Source organism: Aethalodelphis obliquidens, unplaced genomic scaffold (genome assembly GCF_003676395.1).
Source record: "Aethalodelphis obliquidens isolate GAN/ISIS:26980383/991018 unplaced genomic scaffold, ASM367639v1 scaffold23, whole genome shotgun sequence".
Classification (NCBI taxonomy): Eukaryota; Metazoa; Chordata; class Mammalia; order Artiodactyla; family Delphinidae; genus Aethalodelphis; species Aethalodelphis obliquidens.
Genome location: NW_020837967.1, coordinates 21,605,493 through 21,629,403, shown reverse-complemented (window position 1 = coordinate 21,629,403; position 23,911 = coordinate 21,605,493). Strand labels below are relative to the sequence as shown.

Below are 23,911 nucleotides of genomic sequence, written 5' to 3'. Positions count from 1 at the left end.
CGGGGGGAGAGAGAGAGAGAGAATGAATGTCTATGTATCACATTTTCTTCATCTGTCAACAGACAACTAGGTTGTTTCCGTATCTTGGCTGTTGGGAATAATGCTGCAGGGAACATGGGATGCAGACTCTCATTGACATAGTGATTTTCTTTTCTTGGATTAAATACCCGGAAGTGGAATTGCTGGATCATATGATAGTTGTATCTTTAATTTTTTGAGGAACCTCCATCCTCTTTTTCCCTAGAGGCTACGCCAACTTACATACCCATTCTAGATTGATTGATCCATTCATTGATTTACGCATTCATTCATGCTGAGCCTCTCGGCATGCGGAATCTTAGTTCCCTGACCAGGGATCAGACCCATGCCCCCTGCAGTGGAAGCGTGGAGTCTTAACCACTGGACCGCCAGGGAGGTCCCCCCACTCTAGCTTTAAGTTGAAATAGCCACACATAACTAGTGACTGCATCCTGGCCCACCCAGCCCCAGAGCATCTTCTGCTGTTTATCATTGTGTGAATTAACTCCTAAAAGCCTTTAAGAAAATATGTTACTGATTGTGCGATGGTTAATTGTATATTCTAGAACAAAATGCTCTTAGAGCGAAGCTCCAGTTGCTACAACAATAGTTGATTTAGGTTCTTACGTTGGAGAAATGGTTGGCTGCTGTTAGCTAGTGGGGGAAGCATGTTCCTGAAGGTGACATTGATTTTGTGAATACGCTTCATCTGTGCAGCGTCCGGTGGCCGTACGTCTCCTGCATGTAACCGAAGAGGACAGATACATGTCCTTTTAGGAGGAGTTACGCGCTGTTCACGAGTAACGCTGGGTCAGTGGTTCTTAGGGTTGGACCTCTGGTCTGTCTGCTGTGTCCATCCAGTGCCTCCTGCCCCAGGGAGCTTTGTAAAGAGATGTTCATGGAGATCAGGCGAGCCCCATTTTGCCTGCCATCCCCGAGCCCCCCAGGCACTTCAGGTTTCCTGTCGTGGAACCGCTCAGAAACCGTGCAGTGGCTGATTGCTGAGTCTGGGCCGGTACATGGTTCTCTAGAAGAAACTCTAGAATAATTTTCAGGTTGTTAGATTGAGAAGGACTTGAAGGAAGAGAGGATCTTCCTGGGCTTGTTAGTCTGAATCATTACAAATGCCAGAAGATACGCCGAGATCAGTCTCTGGCCATATGTAGTTCCTGGGGGACGTGACGTCATCTTTGTCCCCTTTTGCAAAGCACAGCGGGCGCTCTGGGCCTAGAGCGTCCCCAGCGGTCACCGATCCTCTGACCAAAGCAGAGAGTGGCATGTAGGAGGCAGGGCACACCTGAGAGTCCTTAGGGGCCTTTTTGCAACCTCCTCTAGCAACTGAATTCTCAAAATTGAAGCAGCCATCATTGGTTAGACAGAAAATGATACTGAATTGTCTGTCATAAGCAAAGTTCTGCATGGCGGAGCTTCCTAACTGAGGGCCCCGTTTGTTGCATTATTTAAACCCATATCATTGATTTTCACAATCCAGCTCTTCTTAGAATCCTAGAATGCTACAGCCAGGTGGAAGGGAATGTAGACATGGTCATCATCCAGTCTTCTTTTTTTTTTACTGGAGGAAACGGATGCCCAGAGAGGTTGTGAGTTGAGTTAAGGACACACAGCAAGTTCAGGGCTGATCGGGGAGTACAGAGCCAGCCCGGGATGAGCAGGCCAGGCCTCCTGGGTTCTTCCATTACACGGCCCCTCTGTTTCTTTTGTGGACTCAGCTCCTTGTTGTCTGTAGGCTGCGTGTGTACTGCTGGGGGGTCATGGTCAGAAGCTGGACAGATGGATGGAAAAGGAACATTTCAGATGCATGATAAGAAATATATTGATGCTCACTGCTTAGATATATTGTATTTATTTTTATTTATTTTTTATTTTTGGCTGCGTTGGGTCTTCGTTGTTACACTGGCTTTCTCTAGTTGCGGCAGGCGGGGGCTACTCTTCATTGCGGTGCACGGGCTTCTCATGGCGGTGACTTCTCTTGTTGCGGAGCACAGGCTCTAGGTGCACAGGCTTCAGTAGTTGTGGCTCACGGGCTCTAGAGCGCAGGCTCAGTAATTGTGGCACACGGGCTTAGTTGCTCCGTGGCATGTGGGATCTTCCTGAACCAGGGCTCGAACCCGTGTCCCCTGCACTGGCAGGCGGATTCTTAACCATTGCGCCAACAGGGAAGTCCCTGCTTGGTTATATTTTAAAATGCTGCTTCTTGCTAGCATGTCATGTAGCAGTTTTGAAAATTCCACCAGGATATTCTGACTGGTGACACGTTGCTGCTCCCTTTTTATAATAGCTTCTCGTAAAGTGTTCGTGGATCTGTGTATATGGTTTAGTTACTGCACAGCTGTTACTCATATTGTTAACTGGTTATTTTTTTGTGGACAGTTTTGTTGGGATTGGTTTGCTTTCCAAGCATTAGACCTGTCTCCATTGATGACTCTGATACCCCTTCTTTTGTAACTTACTTTCTTTAAATAACATACCTCTGTTACTTTATCCCAAAAGTATTGAAACGCTAGGCGCTAAAAGTTTATGCTTCTGTGCACAGAATAGCCTTCTCTGAATGTTTGTTGAAAGAGCAAAGGTTATCCCATCCAGGTAGGTCTGAAGGTCAATTTCTTTTGGATTTAACCATGGCAGGGGAGGGGGCTGGTTTCTGTAGTTTAGGAAGACGTAGCTGTGTAAGTTTTTCCCCTTCTCATTTGAATGGAGTCTTAGCAAAAAATTCACATGCGCACCAGAAATCTGGGAGAGGTTGAGTAAATCGAATGTGGGGTTATTGTTTGTGTCCACAAAACAAAGCCCTAAATCGCATTTAGCATAATTTGTGGTTTTAAATTGGACTGATTTAGCAAGGAGAGTGAAATAATCTCTCATCCTGTCAAAAAAGGCGATACCTTCGGACCAGCATTTAATTGCATCGGCAAAGTAACTTCAGGAAGGTGGCAGTAATTCTGGCTGCATTATTCTTGGTTTGTGGTTAAATTGAGACCATCATTTTCTCCTGGTCGCACTAACTTTCTTTATTGCTCTTCAGACTAATTAGATGAATGCACGGGGAGAGAAGCTTAATGGTAGCTGGAGGGTGAACGGGGAAAGGGTGAAGTTTCTGAGCAGGGCTGTAACCATCTGTATATTTGCACTTTACACACTTCAGGGTCCAGGTAGAGAGAACAGGTAAACGAACACCTAGAAACCTAGGAGGTACAGCCTGATGGACTTGTTCGCGGTCGTTTGCACAAAGTGAATACCATTCATTCCCGCAAAAGTGTGTTATTGATGACACAGCTAAGGACATACGCTTTTGCAGCCGTATCGTACAGACAGGGCTCACCCACATCCACGACGCCTTAAGTATCTCAGGTGTCTGTCTGGAAATGTTACGCACACCTTTGTCGTGGTTCTAAGCAAAGTGCCCCCAGGCTTCCCCAGTCTTCTGGGGCACCCCTGGAGGGGGGTGTTGGGATGGGAAGAAGATGTACTGACATAAGACATAACACTTTCTTCTCTTGTACCCAAGGCCTTTGTCCATGGTTTCAGTTACCTGAATAGTCTTGGTATTAAGAGTTTACATGAACCGTGGATGAGCTGGTGGCCCGTAACCAGTGTTTGTAGAAAGACTGAAGCAGCAAATGGGGTAGATGAAGTACAGTCTGTCGCAAGGCTTTCCGCTGAGAGTACTTTTGAGGTAAAGATGCCTTTGGCTTTTACATTTGTATTGGCAGGTGTATACTCTAGGGAGGGAAGAACCTTTCAGCTCCCCCATGGTTTATAAAGTAAACCACTCTTGACCTGCAGACTCATATTCATATCGTGCTACTGAGTTCATTTTTCACACGGCTGTATGACAGTGCCGTGATATGTTGCCAACCTGATAGAAGGGTGTGTGTGTGTATTGATCAACATGCGAAGGCCAGAGGCCAAAATCAGAAACTAAGTAGGTGGACTGTTTTCATCATTCACGGTTGAGTTTAAAACTCATTGTGGTTGAGTCCAGTGTTAAGAGAACAGCTCTTCAGATAACAGATTATTGAAACAGCCAGTGCTACATTACTCGGGAAGGGATTTGGAGTTTGCTGACTCTCATTTGGTGGAGATGTGAGGAAACCGAAAGGAAGAAGACGATTAGTAGTCATTACATGACAACAATAAAAGGATAATTTTACATCTAAGAGAGTAAATCTTAAGAGTTCTCATCACAAGGAAAAACATTTTTTTCCTTTTTCTTTTCTTTTGTACCTTTGTGAGATGATAGATGTTCACTAACCTTATTGCGATGATCATGTGTGTAAGTTGAATCATTATGCTGTCCACCTGAAACTTATACAGGGCGGTATGTCAGTTGTATCTCAATAAAACTGGAAGGAAAAAACATTAAATTAAAAAAATAGAAGTATATAATGCTCTGTAATGTTCACTTATAGACTGTTTATGGCACAGAAATTCTCTTCTGCCCTTTAAAGAAACATTTCTATGTCTACCGGGTGGTGAGCTACTACCTAAGAAACACCTACAGAAATTAAGTAAGATGTATATACGTGAACAAGATGGTCATGCTGGAGTTTCATCTTTCTCTCATTTGAAAGGAAAACAAATGTTCCTGCATTCACACCCGGCGTTTCTGTCTCCGTAGCTGTGCCGCCAAACATAGCAGAACTGAAGAATTTGGAAGTGCTTAACTTTTTTAATAACCAGATTGAGGAGCTGCCCACGCAGATCAGCAGCCTTCAGAAACTCAAACACCTGAACCTGGGGTGAGTCTCCTGAAGGGGAAGGGAAACTGAGAAGAGGAGGGGCTTAAAAAGGGGTGTGGCCAAGGGCGAGGGCGGGGTTTGCCATTTATAGGATTACATGGGAGAAGCTGATTTCTAATTTCTTTCTGTACTTCAGGTTTTTAAAAATGTTTTATTGTTTTAATACATCCTTCCAGTGGCCTACATTAGCGCATATCCGCGCACTAATTGAGAAGCTAATTGTTGCAATAAGGGAGTCTTTTTTTTTTTTTTTACTGTATTTTGTTTCCAACAAAATTTTATTTCCGTTATGTTGACCGGGAAGGGACCTATTTGCATAGCTAGCAGGAACTGTGCAGACCAATTGTAATATGCTTTATTTTTTTCTCTCTGTGTAGTGTAGAAATAGTGTCCAAAGCACCTTCCTTATCTACGGACGGGAGGATACATTTCCCAACACTGCTTCATTGATTCTTACAGTTTTTCTTTTTTACAGTTGAGATGTTATAATCTTGTGTTTCTCTTTATACAAAGGTGAAGAGAGGAGTTTTGATTCAGCTGAGGTTGCAGAATCAGGGTGCAGTGAATAATAATAATACCTTGTGTTCTTATAAGGCTTTACAGTTTTCAGAGTCCTCATACTGGTATTTGACCCTCTTAACAATTGGGAAGGAGGAAGGGCAGGCATTACCGCCTTCATTTTGTGGAAGGAAGCCAAGCCCTTTCCAAGAGGTTAAGTGACTTACTGCTGATTGCCCCTGAGGTTACTGGCTGAGCTCGGCAGAGAACCCCATTGTTGGGAGGGCCATGCCTTGTCCGTCAGACACCTAGATGGTACCCAGAACTCGGACCTACTGGATTTCAGCTTCATGGTTGTCGCTGTTCAAGGAAACTGCCCACTCTTGCCTCATCCTCCGTGTAGAATAATATATTCATTAAATTATGGCCACGAAGTGCTGTGATTCCATTCGTGATTTACATGGCGTGGCTGTAGACGCGGGCCAGGTATTTATCAGTTTACGAGGAAGCAGTCATGAAAAAAAAATCATTCATGGACTGATTTTTAGTTTATGTTTTTCCACCAGGGGTCTGGTTAGACACCCTTAATTTGCGGTTCACTCTGGTTGAGAGACGCCCTTTGTAAGCTCCGTGAGCATTCTTTTCTCCCAAGGTCTGAGGGGAAGTAGGGTTTAGAGCTGGATATCAGATAGCTTCTTCCTCCTACAAATAGAGAGACTGTATACCCATCTGGCAGAGCAGAAAAGAAAGGACCCTCCGTTTACATCTCTGATTTGAAAATTATGAAGTCCTAATATCTCATTTGCATATAAGAAAGAAGCTAAGACAAGATGTATGTACTAGACACGTGTTCTTACTGTTAATCTCCTTATCATTTACTAAGTGAGTTAATAGTTATAGGTAAGGTCCAAAATGGCGGAGAGTCGACTTCCACTAGACCTTGAGCCTCCGTAAACATCATTGTAACACATCAGCTAATGACACACCTGCAGGCATCATGATAGTTCTGAGGCGGACCATAAAAGGCCGAAAAGTGGGCGGGGGCCCAATTCCTGGAAATCCCCGCCCCTTCCCCCAAATAGGTGGGATACTCTCCCACTCATTAGCCTCTGAAATTACCCACCCCTAAAAAAACTGACAACCCCGTACCCTGGCGTCTCTTGCCTTCTGAGATGACCCACACTCTGTCTGTGGAGTGTGTATCTCCCTGAATAAAACCTTCTTTCACTAAAAAAAAAAAAAATGCTAGGAATAGTACCTGGCACATAGTAAGCCGCACCTGAATGTTCACTTTTATCATCATCATTGTTTTATTTATGGGTTCATTTATCTCAGGACTATGTAATTGCCTTTTTTTTTTTAAAATTTATTTCTGGCTGCGTTGGGTCTTCGTTGCTGCGCGTGGGCTTCTCATTGGCAGAGCACGGGCTCTAGGCACGTGGGCTTTGGTAGCTGCGGTGCACAGGCTTCAGTAGTTGCGGTGCACAGGCTTCAGTAGTTGCGGTGCGTGGGCTTCAGCAGTTGTGGTGCACGGGCGTAGTTGCTCCCTGGCACGTGAGATCTTCCCGGACCAGGGCTCGAACCTGTGTCCCCTGCACTGGCAGGCGGGTTCTTAACCACCGTGCCACCAGGGAAGCCCTGTCATTGCCTTTTCTGCATCAGGAGCCTTGTTTGTTTGGGGATCGGCGGTGAAAGTCACAGTCCCTGGCCTTCAGGATGGAGGCAGAGTGGCTGTCGATGAGCAGGGCCGGGGTGCAGCTGGCTCGCTGAGTGTGGCAGTCGGAGAGAGCGACAGGGGGCACGTTAGCCTTCAGGTGAGATTCTCGGAAGGGTTCTTGCAGGGGGTCGTGTTGGAGCCGAGACTCAAGGCTGAGAAGACTCACAAGGAGGGGACGATGTCTCCGACTGCAAGCAGGACTTCCGCTCCAGGAGCTGCGAGTTGCGTGGGGTCGCTGAGTGTGAAGGGTGAGGCGGGGGGAGGTGAGGTGGGAGGTGAGGCCAGGCAGAGAAGCACACGGGTCTGCTGTGTGTTCCATGAGCGCGTCTTGAGCTCTCTGCTCTGTGCCAGGAGCCGTTCAGGTGCTGGCTGTCCAGCCCTCAGGGAGCGTATGTCACAGTTGGGGAAACAGCCTGTAGAGAAATAAATGTCTGTAGTGGCAGGGAGTTGAGTGCTAGTGGAGGGCGTGTGTGTCAGATGAAGGAGTTCTGGTCTCGCCCTGCCGTTGGGGAGTGTGCACAGGGAAGCGGCGGGCGTGAGACGAGGTGAGATGATTTTCGTATGAAGATCACGCGGAGGAGAGGTTAGAGGAGACCTGTGAGGCTGCCAGGTTAGCGTTCCTGGTGAACTAGGGCAGGGACAGTGAAGGCGGGGGAGGGATTTTATATGAAAAATAGATAGCAGTGGTAAAATCGATGAGGCTGTACGGATGGGATGGGATGGGATGGGATAGCTGATATAGAGGGATGGATGGAGACAGCTTTGAGGGGGAGATAATGAGCACAGGTTTTGATTGGCTGGGTTCAGGACGCCTCAGGACAGAGTTGTAAACTTTCCTTTTTTTTTTGCGGTATGCGAGCCTCTCACTGTTGTGGCCTCTCCCGTTGCGGAGCACAGGCTCTGGACGCGCAGGCTCAGCGGCCATGGCTCACGGGCCTAGACGCTCCACGGCATGTGGGATCTTCCCAGACCGGGGCACGAACCCGCGTCCCCTGCATCCGCAGGCGGACCCTCAACCACTGCGCCACCAGGGAAGCCCGAACTTTCCCTTTTGTATCAATCACATCTGAGTTGCCTCCTTGTCGTCTATGGAGCTGTTTGCATTTTTGGCTCCTGGTGATTTGCTGATTGTGTAGCACTTTCTGTGTTTAAGTACGTAGCTACGCAGATGGGGTTGTCAGAGTTTGAACGCAACTCTTAGTTCTCTGGGAAAGGAATTAAGATGAGTTTCCACAAATGATACTTCTGTCCTCGAATGGCATGAACAATTATACCTACATACCCCTGGTTAAGGCAAGGCACAGAGGACTCCTTAGAATAAACAACCAGAATAATAATAAAAAAAACCTACACACAGGTGGCCCTACTACAGCAGAGCAGTTAGGCCACGTATAGGCATGATCCAAACTGTGCGTTCAACCAGAAGTTGATTTTAAAGTTTTATATCCTATTTGCTATTTATTCTCATGATCTCGAAACTGGAAAGGGGGGCTTCCCTGGTGGCGCAGTGGTTGAGAGTCCGCCTGCCGATGCAGAGGACACGGGTTCGTGCCCCGGTCCAGGAGGATCCCACATGCCGCGGAGTGGCTGGACCTGTGAGCCATGGCCGCTGAGCCTGCGCATCCGGAGCCTGTGCTCCGCAACGGGAGAGGCCACAACAGTGAGAGGCCCGCATACCGCAAAAAACTGGAAAGGATTTTTAGGCCATCTGAATAAAGAGCGGAAAGTTGAATTATGCTCTTCATTCTTTCAGTGTCATTCATTGTGCTGAGTTATTTGACAAACAGTGTAAAGCTGCATAGGGTCCAAGTTGATCATCATTTCGGGGATGACCTCACGGCAGGAGCATCGTGCCAGCTATTCTGGAATAACTTTTGACCTAGTGAGATGGTGAAGCTTATCTCGTGAAGACGTAAAAGTTTTCACTAAGCACAGTGTTCAGTGTTCGTGCGTTTGTTTTTTCTGTTTGTTTGTTTCTTTGGCTAAGTATGTGAGCACGTCATCTGTGGAGGAGAGAAAAATACTTGCCTTTCAGGCAAGAAGGTTTTATTGAATCAGGAGAAGCCCCAGAGGACCTCTGGAGATCAGAGTGTTCCAAAAGGGGAGTGCTCGTATAGGTCTTCCTGTAGCTTTTGAGGAGGAAAGAGAAAGGATGCCAAACAGCCTCTGACTCTCCGGTTTTATAAAGTTCTCCACTGTACGTGGGTGTCTTCCCATTTCCATAAGCATTTGGAAGATGCTCACCTGCGAACAGGAGAACTTAAACCATTGGGCGTGGTTGAGTCCTAAGCAGCTTTATCTTTAACACCTGAATCGATTGGAAATTAAGCAGATGGGGAAACCATCCTTGATGGTTCAGGCGCTCCACGGTCTCCTCAGGTGAGCTCGCCTCTTGGAGGCGGGATCAAAATTTCTCTCAAACTTCCTGAGAACTAGTTGTAGTTATAGCCATCGTTTCTTGAGAACCTACTTGGGAGCCAGGAATTGCATCAGGGGCTTCCCATGTCTTCTCTCTCCTCTCCTGGAAGTCCTGCTGGGAGGGTATCGCTACCCTCCTCTTAGAGTTGAGCAAATTGGGTCTCAGAGAAGACGAATAAGTTCCCCAAGGCCACCCAGCCCGCAAGAGCTGGAGCTGGACCTCCATCCCAGCTGTGTTTTTCCCCTCCCCTTGCTGTCACCTCTCAGGGCAACCTTGAGTGCTGGAGCTCTCAGAGGGATGCCCTGAAAAGAGGCAGCTCCCAGGGGGAGCGATACATTTGGGAGACTGGGATGGACATAGACACACTACTCTATATAAAATCGATAACTAATAAGGACCTACTTACTGTAGAGCACAGGGAACTCTACTCAATACTCTGTAGTGACCGATATGGGAAAAGGATCTAAAAAAGAGGGGACATATGTAGATGCATAACCGATGCACTTTGCTGTATAGCAGAAGCTGACACAACATTATAAATCAACTAGACTCCAATAAAAATTGAAAAAAAAAAGGCAGCTCCCATGTGTACCTGGAGATGGACGTGAGCGCCCCCTTCGGGGTAGGCAGTGCATGACAGTGCCTCCCTTGACAGTGCCAGGGACCCCGCTGTCCGGTCGCTGTGTGTGCGCTGGTGTCCAGAGGAACAGGTCCTGCGCTCCTGGCATTGCTGGCAGTGGAACCGACTCTGCTTCCAGGCCTTCTGAGGCATTTAAGTTAGGGCTTCCTTTCTGCCCTCCGGGTTAGCGGGCCCACTGCTGTCACTGCTGCCGACTGCACGGGGGCTCTTCTGAGTTCCTGACAGGTTGGGGGGATTGGTTTCTCGCTCAAGGAGAAAGAGAACCTGCTGTTTAGTCGATTCTTGCCACCCAGAGAGGGGGACAGGCTCAGGCTCGCTCTAGGCTGGAGATTGGACAAGAGCTCTCTCTTTTTGGTGAGATGCCTCTTCCCGCTAAGAAAGTCTAAGCGTGGATTTCCTGCACCTTATGTTTCAGAAGTGTATTTCTGTGTTTGGAAAGAAAAACTTTATTGGTCGTTTTCAAAAGTGGGTAACTTAGAGCAAGGTTTAAAGAACGAAGCGCCCGATGTGTACTTCTGTGCCTTTCTCACTGTCTCTGATTCTTCTCCTTCCGTTTACTCAGCATCCTCACATCGGGGTCCAGGGATTAGGGGTGCCTTGGCCTCCACGAGTGCTGGGTGCTCTCAGATACCTGTCATTCTCATCGGTAGAGTCAGGGCTCCTTGGTACTTAACCTGTCTTAACCTGTGACTTAATCGCAGAATTCCAAGATCATTATAAGTACTGTCCTGCCGACATTCCACGATAGTTCTGAAGACCCAGGTGAAGCACTTGACATAAGTGTGCTTCACAAATTGTGAATTCATAGAAAATATTAGTGGTTAGCAGTACAGTAAACTGTAGTGGAGGTTATTTTGCTAACTGTAAAGCTAACCTAAGGTTTTATACCCATCAAGAGGTGGACATCGCTTTTTTGTAGGTTTCTTTCTCCGCTATCAGCTATTTCTTCGGAGGCCTGGTTGGTGGGTGTGAACAGGGTTGTACCTCATGTGAGAAGCACTGGTGTCTAGAATTATTTTTATGTCACAGTCCCTCCCACCTTTCAATATTTGTCAGCCTTATTAGATTTAAAAAAAGGTTTTTTTAAAATTGGGTTTTCAGTGTGTTCAAAGAGAACCACATTAAGAAAAATAAGAGTCTTGAAGAAAATACAACATAATAGGAAAATATTTTCCTTAGCTTTCCTTAGCTTTCATTGGAGTGTATACATATATTTAAAAACTTTCCATTGTGATAAAATGCACATAACATAAAATACACCATTTTAACTATTTTAAGTGTATGATTCAGAAGCATTAAATATATTCACATTGCTGTGCAGCCAATCTCTGGAAGTTTCTCATCTTGCCAAACTGAAGCTCTGTACCCATTAAACAGCTCCCCACCCCCCTCCCCCAGTCCCTGGCAACCTTGATTCTAATTAGAGATGATTTTGAACTACTATTAGTAGTTGCAAAACAAACAAAAAAAAAGTGATTTTTTGCGGGGGGGTGTGTCTCCCATTGAGAGGAATACATGAAAGCAAATGAAGCAGAAGTGTGAAAACTATGAGGCTTCACATGTATCTTTTTTATATGTATATAAATTTATTTATTTTTGGCTGCATTGGGTCTCCGTTGCTGCACATGGGCTTTCTCTAGTTGTGGCGAGTGGGGGCTGCTCTTCGTTGCGGTGCGGTGGCTTCTCTTGTTGCGGAGCACAGGCTCTAGGCGCGCTGGCTTCAGTAGTTGTGGCACATGGGCTTCAGTAGTTGTGGCTCGCGGACTCCAGAGCACAGGCTCAGTAGTTGGGGCGCACAGGCTTAGTTACTCCCTGGCATGTGGGATCTTCCCGGACCAGGGCTCGAACTCGTGTCCTGTGCATTGGCAGGCGGATTCTTAACCACTGTGCCACCAGGGAAGCCCTTTTTTTTTTTTTTTTAAATAGATCTTTATTGGAGTATAATTGCTTCACAATACTGTGTTAGTTTCTGTTGCACAGCAAAGCGAATCAGCCATATGCATACTCATGTCCCCATATCCCCTCCCTCTTGAGCCTCCCTCCCACCCTCCCTGTCCCACCCCTGTAGGTCGACACAAAGCACCAAACTGATCTCCCTGTGCTATGCGGCTGCTTCCCACCAGCCGACTGTTTTACATTCGGTAGTGTATATATGTCGATGCTACTCTCACTTCGCCCCAGCTTCGCCCTCCCACCCCATGTCCTCAAGTCCATTTCCTATGTCTACCTCTTTATTCCTGCCCTGCAACTAGGTTCATCAGTAACATTTTTTTTTTAGATTCCATATGTATGTGTTAGCATACGGTATTTGTTTTTCTCTTTCTGACTTACCTCACTCTGTATGACAGACTCTAGGTCCATCCACCTCACTACAAATAACTCAGTTTCATTTCTTCTTTTGGCTGAGTAATGTTCCACTGTATACATGTGCCACATCCTCTTTATCCACCAGTATCACTGATGAACATAGATGTAAAACTCCTGAACAAAATACTAGCAGATAGAATCCAATAGCACATGAAAAGGATCATACACAATGATCAGGTAGGATTTATCCCAGGGATGCAAGGATTCTTCAGTATATGCAAATCAATGTGATACACCATATTAACAAATTAAGGAATACAGACCTTATGATCATCTCAATAGATGCAGAAAAAGCTTTTGAAAAAATTCAACACCAATTTATGATAAAAACCCTCCAGAAAGTGGGCATAGAGGGAGCCTACCTCAACATAATAAAGGCCACATATGACAAGCCCACAGCCAACATCGTTCTCAATCATGAAGAACTGAAAGCATTTCCACTAAGATCAGGAATAAGACAAGGATGTCCACCCTCACCACTATTATTCAACATAGTTTTGGAAGTCCTAGCTATGGTAATCAGAGAAGAAAAAGAAATAAAAGGAATACAAATTGGAAAAGAAGAAGTAAAACTGTCACTGTTTGCAGATGACATGATACTATACATAGAGAATCCTAAAGATGCCACCACGAAACTACTAGAACTAATCATATGCACCTTTTGAGGTCTTATTATTGCTTCATTCATAAGGAAGTTTTCCTCTAGAAGGATGGATATGTTGTGATGTTCTAATTTTCTGTGTAAAACTATGATTGAGCATCACCTTTGGAGAAAGTGACAACTAAGACATTTTCACATGTTTCCTGAACGTGTGGATTCTCTGACTAGAATTACTAGGCTGGTTAAAATAACGTAAAGTGGATGGAATTATGGCAGTCTTCTGAGCTTTGAGCCTCTCACGTGCGGCTCTTAGGCCCGTGACACAGAGGTGATTGGAGTAGTCTGTATAAATACACGTTTTGTGTGTGACGTCTTGCATTTTCCCCCCTGACAACAGCATGAATAGACTCAACACTCTGCCTCGAGGATTTGGATCGCTCCCAGCTCTGGAGGTCCTTGATTTGACTTACAACAACTTGAATGAAAATTCTCTCCCCGGAAACTTCTTCTACCTGAGTAAGAAACTTTTAATTCTATAAATCTCCTTAAAATGGTCCTTTGCGTTCTAAATGGGAAATTTATTTGCCAGGGCCCAAACTCCAAGAGAAATTATTGGACAGATACATTTTTTTCCCCTTCAGATTCCTTTGAATATTCCCTCATAGCTCAGCAGTATGTATACTTGATATATCGTGACCCGACACCATTGCACTCAAGTGGACTTGGTAATGTCATATTAACTTTCTGAGAGAGATTTTTACCTAAATGAGCTCAAGTCTCACATTTAGCTAAGAGAACTTGACTTTCTTTTTAAAGAGCATGCAAAAGACGTAATGTGTGTCTTCTTCCTGTATTGCTGTTAACTCTTTGTAGGCTTTTTGCCCAAAGATATTCCAATCAGTTATTTATAAAAATATCTATTAATAAACCACTAACAGAATCTTAAACATTTCTAGCCAGGATTCTTGTTTAAGCCTTTTAAAAAGTGTTTTTATTGACGTAGTCTATTTTGTCTATAGCATACCATCAGACATTAAGAAATTGTTAGTCACACATGAACACACTTTATCCTTTTATACGCAAACACATTTCTTGCTGCAGATGCTTGTGAAAAATAGGAAAAACTGGTTTTCCCGAGGACTCGTGAACTCTTTAGGAAAGAGTTGCTGTCTTTAGGTAAATGTTCTGCCTCTCCAAATAGTGACAAGCTGGCCTCCAGAAATTCTGACTTTGCTGAGTTAGTCTTTAATGTGTCATTTTTTACCTTATGTATATCCTTTATCCCAGACTTTGTCAAGCACGTGAAACCAACTTTAACACGTTTTCTTGGGCCATGGAAGAAATTGTTTTTCTTATGTATATTAACATACAGTTCTGTCGAATTTTAAGACATTAGAATGTAATTGAATACCCGTAAACAAATTCAATATACATCTGATTGTACTTTTCCCTTTTGGTTAAGGATAAAAACGTGCCTTAGGATTTTTGCCTTCAGTAGTTTGGGGACTGGTATCAGTGTATAATATCGTGAACAAATTTCTGATTACCGATATGATGCCTACTCCACTTCATTATTTTTTTTGTTTTTGTTTTTGCGGTACGCGGGCCTCTCACTGCCGTGGCCTCTCCCGTTGCGGAGCACAGGCTCCGGACGCGCAGGCTCAGCGGCCATGGCTCATGGGCCCAGCCGCTCCGTGGCATGTGGGATCCTCCCGGACTGGGGCACGAACCCGTGTCCCCTGCATCGGCAGGCGGACTCTCAACCACTGTGCCACCAGGGAAGCCCTCCACTTCATTATTTTAACACCTTTGTCTTCATTTATTTTTGTGGTTAAGGCTATAGAAACAAGTAGTAATAATTAGTCTGATGATAGAAACAGTGTACGGTGGTTTTGGCCTCCATCACCAGACAGCCTTTTGGTCATTTATTTATGTTTTGACCTAGCTCTGTTCACACGCACGAGCCCTCTGGCCCCAAGCATTGATAGAAGCGACACAGTGGTTTCACTGTGGATGCAGATCGAGGCATACACGTGAATCGGAAGTAATCGAAGAAAAAGTTACCTTTTCCAAAAGCGTATTGAAACCCTGTGCCAGAAACCGCTGGTGCCCATACATCGTTAATTTCCTCAGTCCTCCTGGATATAGATGTTTTCCTGAACGCACCAGCTGCACAATAAGGCCGTAAATCTAAGTTTGACCTGCTTGTTATTATCCCGAGCCCTAGGTGTGTCACAGGCTTTTCACCACGCCAGGGTTATTAATCAAAGCTGACTCCCTTGTATCGATCAGACCTCAAACGGTCGGGTTCCGTGCCACCCTGTTTATATATCGCTGTTTAACTTGCAGCCACCCTGCGCGCACTCTATCTAAGTGACAACGATTTTGAAATCCTGCCGCCTGATATTGGGAAACTCACAAAGTTGCAGATAGTAAGTAATTTATCTAAATTCTTAGAAAATCACTTCGCTCCTGCAGCCCTTGTAGGGGTGGAATCAAGGCAATTTGAGCCAGAGTGCGGTTTATTTTGGAATAAAACCACTATCTCCTGAGACCGTTTTCTTGCATGTCTGCAGACACTTGTAAATAAATTGAAAGGACTGAGCCTTCGAAGAAGAGCGGGCAGGGGCGAGGAGAGAGTTTCTGTCGAGCGCCTCTTCACGTGAAAATTGTCTTGACAACCGCTTGTTTCTCTTCTGTTTAGCTCAGCCTTAGGGATAATGACCTGATCTCGCTGCCTAAGGAAATCGGGGAGCTTACTCAGCTTAAGGAGCTCCACATTCAGGGGAACCGTCTGACTGTTCTGCCCCCGGAACTAGGTAAGGTGGCTGATGAATGGTCTGAGTTCCGGCTTTAATTAATAATAATGATCCCAGTGCAGCAACCCTGAAAACCGAACCCTCCACCGAGGCACCCAGTTCTGATCCTTTCTAGTCGCATTTGTCATTGACCAGAGTTTAGCTGTTCTGCGTTTGTCCTGCCCCGATGCTCTGTTGAGCAGCTGTAGCTCCCAGTGTCTTGAAACTGCTGATGGAAGATGATCCAGCTCGGCTGCCTGCCTGGTGCCGTGGAAGGAGCCTGGGATGAGTAGTAATGGTCTTACCCAGGGCTCCTCCTTTACCAGTGGCGATGATGGCTTTTTAAAAAAAAAAAAAAATCTAACCATCACTCTTATTTTTGGGGGGGGGGATCTGTTAATTTTTTATTTTAATCCCTTGAAAACTTTTACCAAATAGTGAAAGTGTTTATGACAGCTGCTTAAAGATACCATTTGCAGTCATGAATTGGGTTCTCTCCTGACGCCATCTCCAGTGGGATTGGCTAAATGTCGTTCTAGCTGGGAGCTCCTCGGGCCTACCGCCACGGCCCCTGAATCTTCGTACTCTGGTCCTTCACATGGCTCTGGGTGACCTTGTGGCCTTCCTTGGAAATAACGTCCAAACCAGTTATTCTGTTACTGAGGTTAGGCCGCCCTTCTGGAAAAGTTTCACGAGTTCTCCTCTCTTTTCTCGTGGAGACTCTGGGTATCCTCCCATTTCTTCAGTACATGGAACTGTATTGCTTCTCAGACTATGACTGTTTGCTTTTTTGCTCCAAAATAAAACAATTTTATTTATTTATTTATTAACTTTTATTGAAGTAGAGTTGATTTACAATATTGTGTTAATTTCTGCTATACAGCAAAGTGACTCCGTTATACACATATACAGATAGATAGATAGATAGATAGATAGATAGACAGATATCTTCTTTTTCATATTCTTTTACATTATGGTTTGTCACAGAATAGTGAATATAGTTCCCTGTGCTCTACGGTAGGACCTTGTTGTTTATCCGTCCTATAGATACTAGTTTGCAGCTACTAATCCCACACTCCCATTCCTTCCCCGCCCTCCCCTTGGTAACCACAAGTCTATTCTCTATATCTGCAAAATAACACAACTTTTCAAAACACATTTGACCCAACCTTCTTTGAGGAAGTACCTCAAATGAGTCTGGTGCTCTTAAAGAGGGCAGTTATTGTAAACCAGGTTGTGAGCTCCATGAGAGAGGGGGTTTATCTGTGTTCCCTGCTGTGTCCCCAGCACCTCCCACGTGCTAGGAATGAGCTAACTTCTCAAGGGGTAAGTACTGAGTGAGTTCATGAAACAGGGACTCAGATAGCAAGGTGCTGGGAAGGCTACAAGTGGGCTGAGTTTGGCTGCTGTCCAGAGCTGGGCTGTCCGGTTTGGAAGCTGTGAGTCACACGTCAAGGGTTCAGTAGCCACACGTGGCTTGTGGCTTCCTTACAGGAAAATGCAGATATAGAACGTTTCCGTGGGACAGAAAGCTCTGCTGAGCTGCATTAGTCTAAAAGGGAAAGCATTCACCCGGTTCCACGGAACAAACACAGAGTTTCATCCCTGCATCCCCATCTTCTGTAGCTCCTTTGTTGCTGTAAAAGGTCTTGAATTTGTACTGATTTTAAGGGCTGCAGAGTAACTCAGTACCGTCCGTCTCTTCACTGAGTTATGGGTCATCCAGTCCTGCTTAAGGAGCAGGCTATGGGATCAAGAGAAGAGGTTTACGATGGCAAATCTCTCTTCTTGCCAAAAGAGAGATTCTAGGCAGTGATTGGCCAACCATAGGTGTTGGCACTAGTAATTCCTGGGGAGCTTTTGCAGAATATAGATACCTGCTCCCTCCCCAATGTACTGAGTCAGATCTCCACGTGTGAGACCAATTCTTGTGTAATTTGATAAAATTCACTTAGCGCTTCTGACATGCGTCCTTGATTAGTGTGACGAGGAGAAATGAAAAAAAAATGTGCGTTTTGTTTTATTTCATTTTTCAAACAGTGAGGCGGTGTAGGGCATTGGATTAATCAGTGATTTCTATCCGCTAATAATTTGGTAGAAAAATACCTAGTTGAACCTCCACATACCTGTGTACCTTTCTATTTTTAAATTTCACATTGGTCTTCCTATTTACGTACTGCACGTAGTCACATTTCTCTAACATTTCTGTTATGCTCTCCAAGGCCAAATTATATATATTTTTAATTCAGGACTAGAATTGAGGAGAAAGTCTTTAAGTGAGTTTATTTTTGCTAGCTTTACCTGGAAAAGCTTCGTCTCAGCATCTGCCTGGTGGCACTCTTCCCAAACTGCAGGCAAACACTTAGCTGGAAATAAATGGTAAACCCCTATCTAAGATGAAGACAGGTGTATTATTTTTGAACAGTGATCTTTTTTTTAAGTCAAAAATACTATAATAGATAGTACCATAATAATAGCTATTATAGGAATATGTATTAAGGCCTCGTGTGCCAGGGCACTGTGTTAAGTGCTTTTCCTGCATTGTCTCCAGTAAGTGTCCTAAGAACAGTAAGTGGGCTTTTTAGAGGTGAGGAAACTAAGGCTTAGAAAGGGTTGGTGACGTGTCCATAGGGACACAGTGAGTCACGGAGGCAAGACTTGCATCCTGACAGCCCCTTTTGCAGGTCCGTGTTCCTAACCACTGTGGCTCACTCCTTCCCATCTGTGTGCCAGTGAGAGGATTCCTAGAAAGCAGATTCCAAGTGTGAACGGAGCACACCTGCTCACTTCCCCAGATGCTGGCAGAAGGAGAGGAGATTCAGTGTGGCAGCTTGTATGGCTGGCTGTGCAGATGCGTGGGCAGCAAGGCCAGAATAACCCTTGGCCCAGTGCAGAGGAGGTGACCTCTGCGGAAGGAGTTGCTGTTCTGCTCTTCCGTTCCAAGCCAGCTGCATTGTTGCTCTGGTTCTTTCCCCCGGTAACCACCCAACTGCCGTAGGAATGTCTTCATTTGTCGGTGTACCTGGTACCCAAGGTGGTCGTCTGGAGCTGCCCTGGCTGGCGGCCGAGCAGTGCTAGGGACTGTGGACTTGAAGCTTCTTATAATCTGTCCCTACAGCAGGGTCGCTTCTGGATGTGTTTTAAAGGGTGGATGACGCTCTCTCCCCTGTATGTTCACTTTTTATATATCTGAATAAACAAGGCAAATGCTTTTGAGACTTCTGTGGAATTTCCTCTGAAAGTAAATTTGGAGTTTATTAACTTGAAACCTTGTTGGTAAGGTTTGAAGCAAGCAAGGGAATCTGGATGAATTCTGACTTGTCAGGTCTAAGAACATTCAGGGACACTGAAAAATAAAGTCAGGGGCTGGGTTGGAGTTTTAATACGTAATTGTATTACTTTTTTTCATTGTACATCCTTGAATAAGTTACTTTAACTGTTACGTCCGGTTCCTAAACAGTAAATCACTTGATTTTATGTTAATCGGTATACCTGTAGAAAATTAGATATAATGTGGGTCTGTCATTTACCCATCCATTTCCTCATTTGTTCAAATGTAATTAAGTTCCTACTTTACGCCAGGTTTTGTTTCCAAGGAAACAAACTTTCCCAGTAACGTAGAATTCACTTATCCAGCCACTGTTTACTGAGTCCCTACTTCATGTTTTATTTCGGGGGGTTATACAACAAGAGACAAAACACCCCTTATGACATTTTAGTGGGGGAGGGAGGATGGACGGACGGATGGATGGATAGATAGAAAGCATAAGAGATAATGTTAAATGCCCTGGGGAAAAAATAAGAATGGAAGAGAGTGTTTAAATGGGAGGGGGGGGCGTTACTCTATTATTGGGTGTCGGTAAAGAAAGCCCCGTCGTAAGTTGGTGTCATTTAGCCAGAGACCTAAGGCAGGGAGGGACCTTTCCGGGTAGAGGGAAAGGCCGGTGCAGAAGTCCTGAGATGGGCTTGTGTGTTGAGGAACAGCGCCAAGACTAGTGTGGCTGGAGCTGAGTGAGTGACGGGGAGAGGTGGAAGAGGGGGGCTTAGGCAGGAAGTGGGGACCCGACGACCTGGGACTGTAAGGGCACCGAGTGAGACGCTCTGGTAAAGGCCGAATGATGCCTTCCCCCCCTCCATCACTGGAATCTGGGAACAGGCTAGTTTGCATGGTAAAGGGACTTTGCCAACACAAGGGCGCATCTTGAGGTGGGGAGATTATCCTGGGTTCCCCAGGTGAGCCCGGTGTAATGGTGAGGGGCCCTCGGAAGAGGGAGGCGAGAGGGCCAGGGACAGCAGCGGGTGTGATGACGGAATCACGAGGCTGGAGTCGGGTGTGGAAGGGGCCGTGAGCTGAGGGCTGTGGGCAGCCTCCGGAAGCTGCAGGAGCCCCTGAAGCCTCCAGAAGGAAGGCAGCCCTTCCGCTTTCATCCAGGTGGCGGCAATGGTTAGGGTCTGGGTGTGTTTCAGAGGCAAATCTAGTGGGAACTGTCGATTTGCATGAGGGGGATAGAGCGCGGAGTGACTGAGGTTTGAGGGAACGGAAAGGACGGGGACGATGGTGGGAAGGGTGGCTTAGGGAGTTGGAGGACGGGAGCTGGTCGTGAGCTGAGCTCTGGGCACCTTCAGTTTGAGACGCTTTTTGGATATCGAATCAAGAAGGCAACTGGAGGTTAGAATCTGCAGTTCAGAAGAGAGGTCTGGAGGCACAGTTGTGAGCATCGTCAACATAAACACTATGCCACAGGTTGGATGAGGTCCCTGGGACGTGACCGTAGAGGGCACGTGATAGAGCCGTGAAGCACCCTGGTTCCTAAACCCCAAAGCCAGAAGGAAGGATCAGAGACCTTCGAGGGTCGCGCTGGCTCTTAGGCCAGTCTCTGTGGCCAGGTCAGGGACTGTGGCCTCCCCACTGTTAATGCAGTGAGAACGTTTTGGCTTCGTAGGAGAAATTTTTTCCTGACACGTGCAGCTGACTCTGCCAGTGAAGGGGTGAAACAGACAGGATTGGCATCTTCTGCTGAGCCTGCCTGAATCCTGAAGTCTTTCGGACCAGCCCGTCTCTCTTTCTATCAGTAAAGAGCAGCATGGTGACTAAGTGAAGTGTCAGCCCCTTTTAATGAGCGGAAGAAGTCATCAGTGCAGTGGAGACAAGGCCTGCGTTGGTGGGGGACGAGGGGGGACAGACAGCCTGACCGGTCCTCAGAGCAGCAGATAAAGCCCCCAGGTAGACAGCCTAACGGTGATCTCAGAGCCGGCGGCTCCGCGAGCAGTAGATTCTGTTCCGATCTTGTATTTTCTCACTCACACGTGAGACTTCTGAGTCTTACGAGCTGAAGGTGTGAAGTGTATGTCTTTACCCGGTCTCTCCTTGCTAAGTTTTCCAGGATTCCGTTCCTTGCACATGGTGGAGTCATTTCTGGTTTCTTGGCTTCTAGACAGTCCTGGGACCTCTCCTCCTGCATGTGTCAACCAGATAATTAATTGCCTTTGGAGAAGGAAGTCGTGTTGGTCAGCCAGGCGTGCAACAAAGCAGTGTTTCTAGATGTCAGAACCTTACCTGCAGCAATTTTCACAGCGTACGGAAGGGATGCGTGCGTTGCTACCCATACCTGGGCCTTGCTGGCTTAGTCTCTACTCTCTGCACCACGAATCAATAGCAGTTTGTATTACAGAAATACGAGAAGCTTATGGTATTGTTTCTAGCATATTTGTGAAGAGTAGAAGCAAATATTAATCCCATTCAGAGAGTAAGTGGTGTCATGAGTTGTGAGTTTCCTTCTAATTGGATTCTCCAGGGTGAACAGACTTAAGAAAGAGGGGGGGCACCCATCTCAAGTCCTTCCCGTTACACCTGTTAATCCTTTTCTTAATAATGTTGAGAAGCTAAAGAAAAATACTTCCTCTCCTGTGGCAGGAGAGAAGGAAATACAGTATGCTCTTTTTGGTCAATTAAGTCTCTGATGATACGTGTCTTATGGCTTCATGTTATTGCCACTCTGTCGGTTGCCAGTTATCTTACCCAGAGGGTTAAGACATGTTTTAATTTATGTAGTAGGTTATAGTTCATCTCATCACTAGGCTTCGGTTCAAATCTCACTCCCCCAGTTCCTTGCTCTGCGATTGTGGACAAGTTATTTTACCCTCCATGCCTCCTGTAGAATGAGGGTAAGAGTAGTCCCTTCTCATAGTATTGATGGATTAAAAGAATAATACACACACACACACACACACACACACACACACACACACACACACAGTGGATTTTTATACTATTAAACGTTGACTATTTAGAGGCTGAGTACTTGGTGAGAGGCAATGGCTGAGAAAGTCCAAAAGCCAGTCTCCAACACACTGTGATGAGTTGGATAAAAGAAAGGCTGAGACGTAGCCTGCAGTGGGAAAGGTGAGAAAAAGCAAAGGGGTGTCACAGAAGGGACTTGCAAGGGAAGAGAAGTGGGGAGGAGAGGGTGAGGACTCCACGCGGCCGACACGCATGGCAGACAGGAGGTCTGGCAAGAAGGGTTTCACTGCCATCCTTTCAGTCCCATCGTCATCATTTTCCTGATACACGTTTGATTTCACAGATGATTTTCCAAGCTCTGCCCTTTTTGTGAGTTTTATAATTGAGGCTGGGAGCAGGTCACGGGGTTCTTCTACTTAGAAATCTCTGTGGTTAGCTTGTTGCTTGGTTGCTTCATTCACTCATTCATTCATTCACTTCTTGACTTTGGATGTCCTTTGTAAGACTGTGAACTTGTCCGAAGTATTGAACACTTAGGCATGCTTGCTCTAGCTCCCTTCTTCATCCCATGGTAAGATCTTAAACTGCCTCCCTGCTGGGGATAACTTGGTTTTCCAGTGGTTTAATTTCTCACTGTCTTATGCGACCTTTTGTGACACTGCTCGTTTCATTGACGATTTTTTCCTTCTCCCAGAACTCTTGATAACCACCGTTCTAATTGTTTTCATTTTTTAACATTACTGATGTGTGCATACACCGTAATCCTTTTGTCACTTGTCTGCATATTAGTGATTCATGTTTGAAGCCCCTTAAATAAATCCATCTTTCTAAATCTTTCTTATTTTGTTATACATTAAACACATTAAAGATCTAGAACAAAGGGAGACTGTTGTGGACCTGGGCAAACTAGGTTAGCTATCATGTGAAATCTTTTAACTCTTTTCTTGAGAAAAGATGTCATGGCAGTTACAAAACCATCTCCAGAAAAATCAGATACCAAGAGCATGATAAATTCAACAAATTTTTTTTAGTCCAGTTTCTCTCTTCTGGATTAGCACCTTATATTGTTATCAGAATTGGTTTACTCTGCCTAAATCCTGTTATTTGTGAGAGGTAGAAATAGGTCATGGTCTGTCTGATTAGGTTAAGTAAGAAGTAGTACTGCTGAATTGGCCCTCTTTTCTACTTCTCTTCTTGGTTTTGTTCACATGTCCGTCTTAAGACGTATGAATGAAATCAAGACATGGGACAGCATAGTTGAGAGGGTGGTGGGTGGCGTCCAGTGGCCTGGGTCACCGTCCTGTCTCCATGCATCCCAAGACAGATGACCTTGCGCAAGTCACTTACCCACATGTTAATCACTGGCCGTAGTGATAGCAGCTGGCTTTTTTCCAACTGGGGTGCACTTTCTAGTTCACCAAGATCCTCACTTGAGCCTCTGAATATTCCTCATTAAACAGAAACGGAGAAATTATGTAACAGGGTTATACAGTGTTTTGTATGTTTTGCTTTCCTTTTAAAATTAATTTGTAAGATACAAAAATAAAACACAACGTCGGTATCCTGTGAGTCAGAACAATTGCAGGCTTTATAAGATTTAGTTTGGAACGCTGCCCGCGGCGTGGTCTGGAGAGCAGTGCACACGTTTCAAATGACATGATAAACATACTCTCATGTCAAACTCAATTTATGTAGAAAATATCAAGAGTTTGAGACTTTTGGAAGCGCCAGTCCCCTCACTCACGTTACTGTTTCTTCTGCTTTTCTCACTACATTGATTTCACTGGCCCCTGTAGACATTTGTGATTGCAAAGCCCAGGTTACTTCTGGACGGACCCAGACTTGTAACGTG

At 45.4% G+C, this 23,911-nt stretch overlaps 1 protein-coding gene across 6 annotated transcripts in view; it reads left to right on the top strand.

Moving 5' to 3' along the window:
• The window catches only part of RSU1 (Ras suppressor protein 1), a 356,063-nt gene that overhangs the window by 38,974 nt on the left and 293,178 nt on the right, over nt 1–23,911 (top strand). For all 6 annotated transcript variants that reach the window (XR_003436034.1, XR_003436033.1, XM_027121963.1 and 3 more), the window contains 4 exons: nt 4,658–4,778; nt 13,418–13,536; nt 15,370–15,452; nt 15,725–15,839. Coding sequence is in view for 4 of the 6 variants with exons in the window: in XM_027121963.1 (XP_026977764.1) it covers nt 4,658–4,778; nt 13,418–13,536; nt 15,370–15,452; nt 15,725–15,839 (438 nt within the window). In the remaining 2 variants the exon portion in view is untranslated. The remainder of the gene's footprint in view (nt 1–4,657; nt 4,779–13,417; nt 13,537–15,369; nt 15,453–15,724; nt 15,840–23,911) is intronic.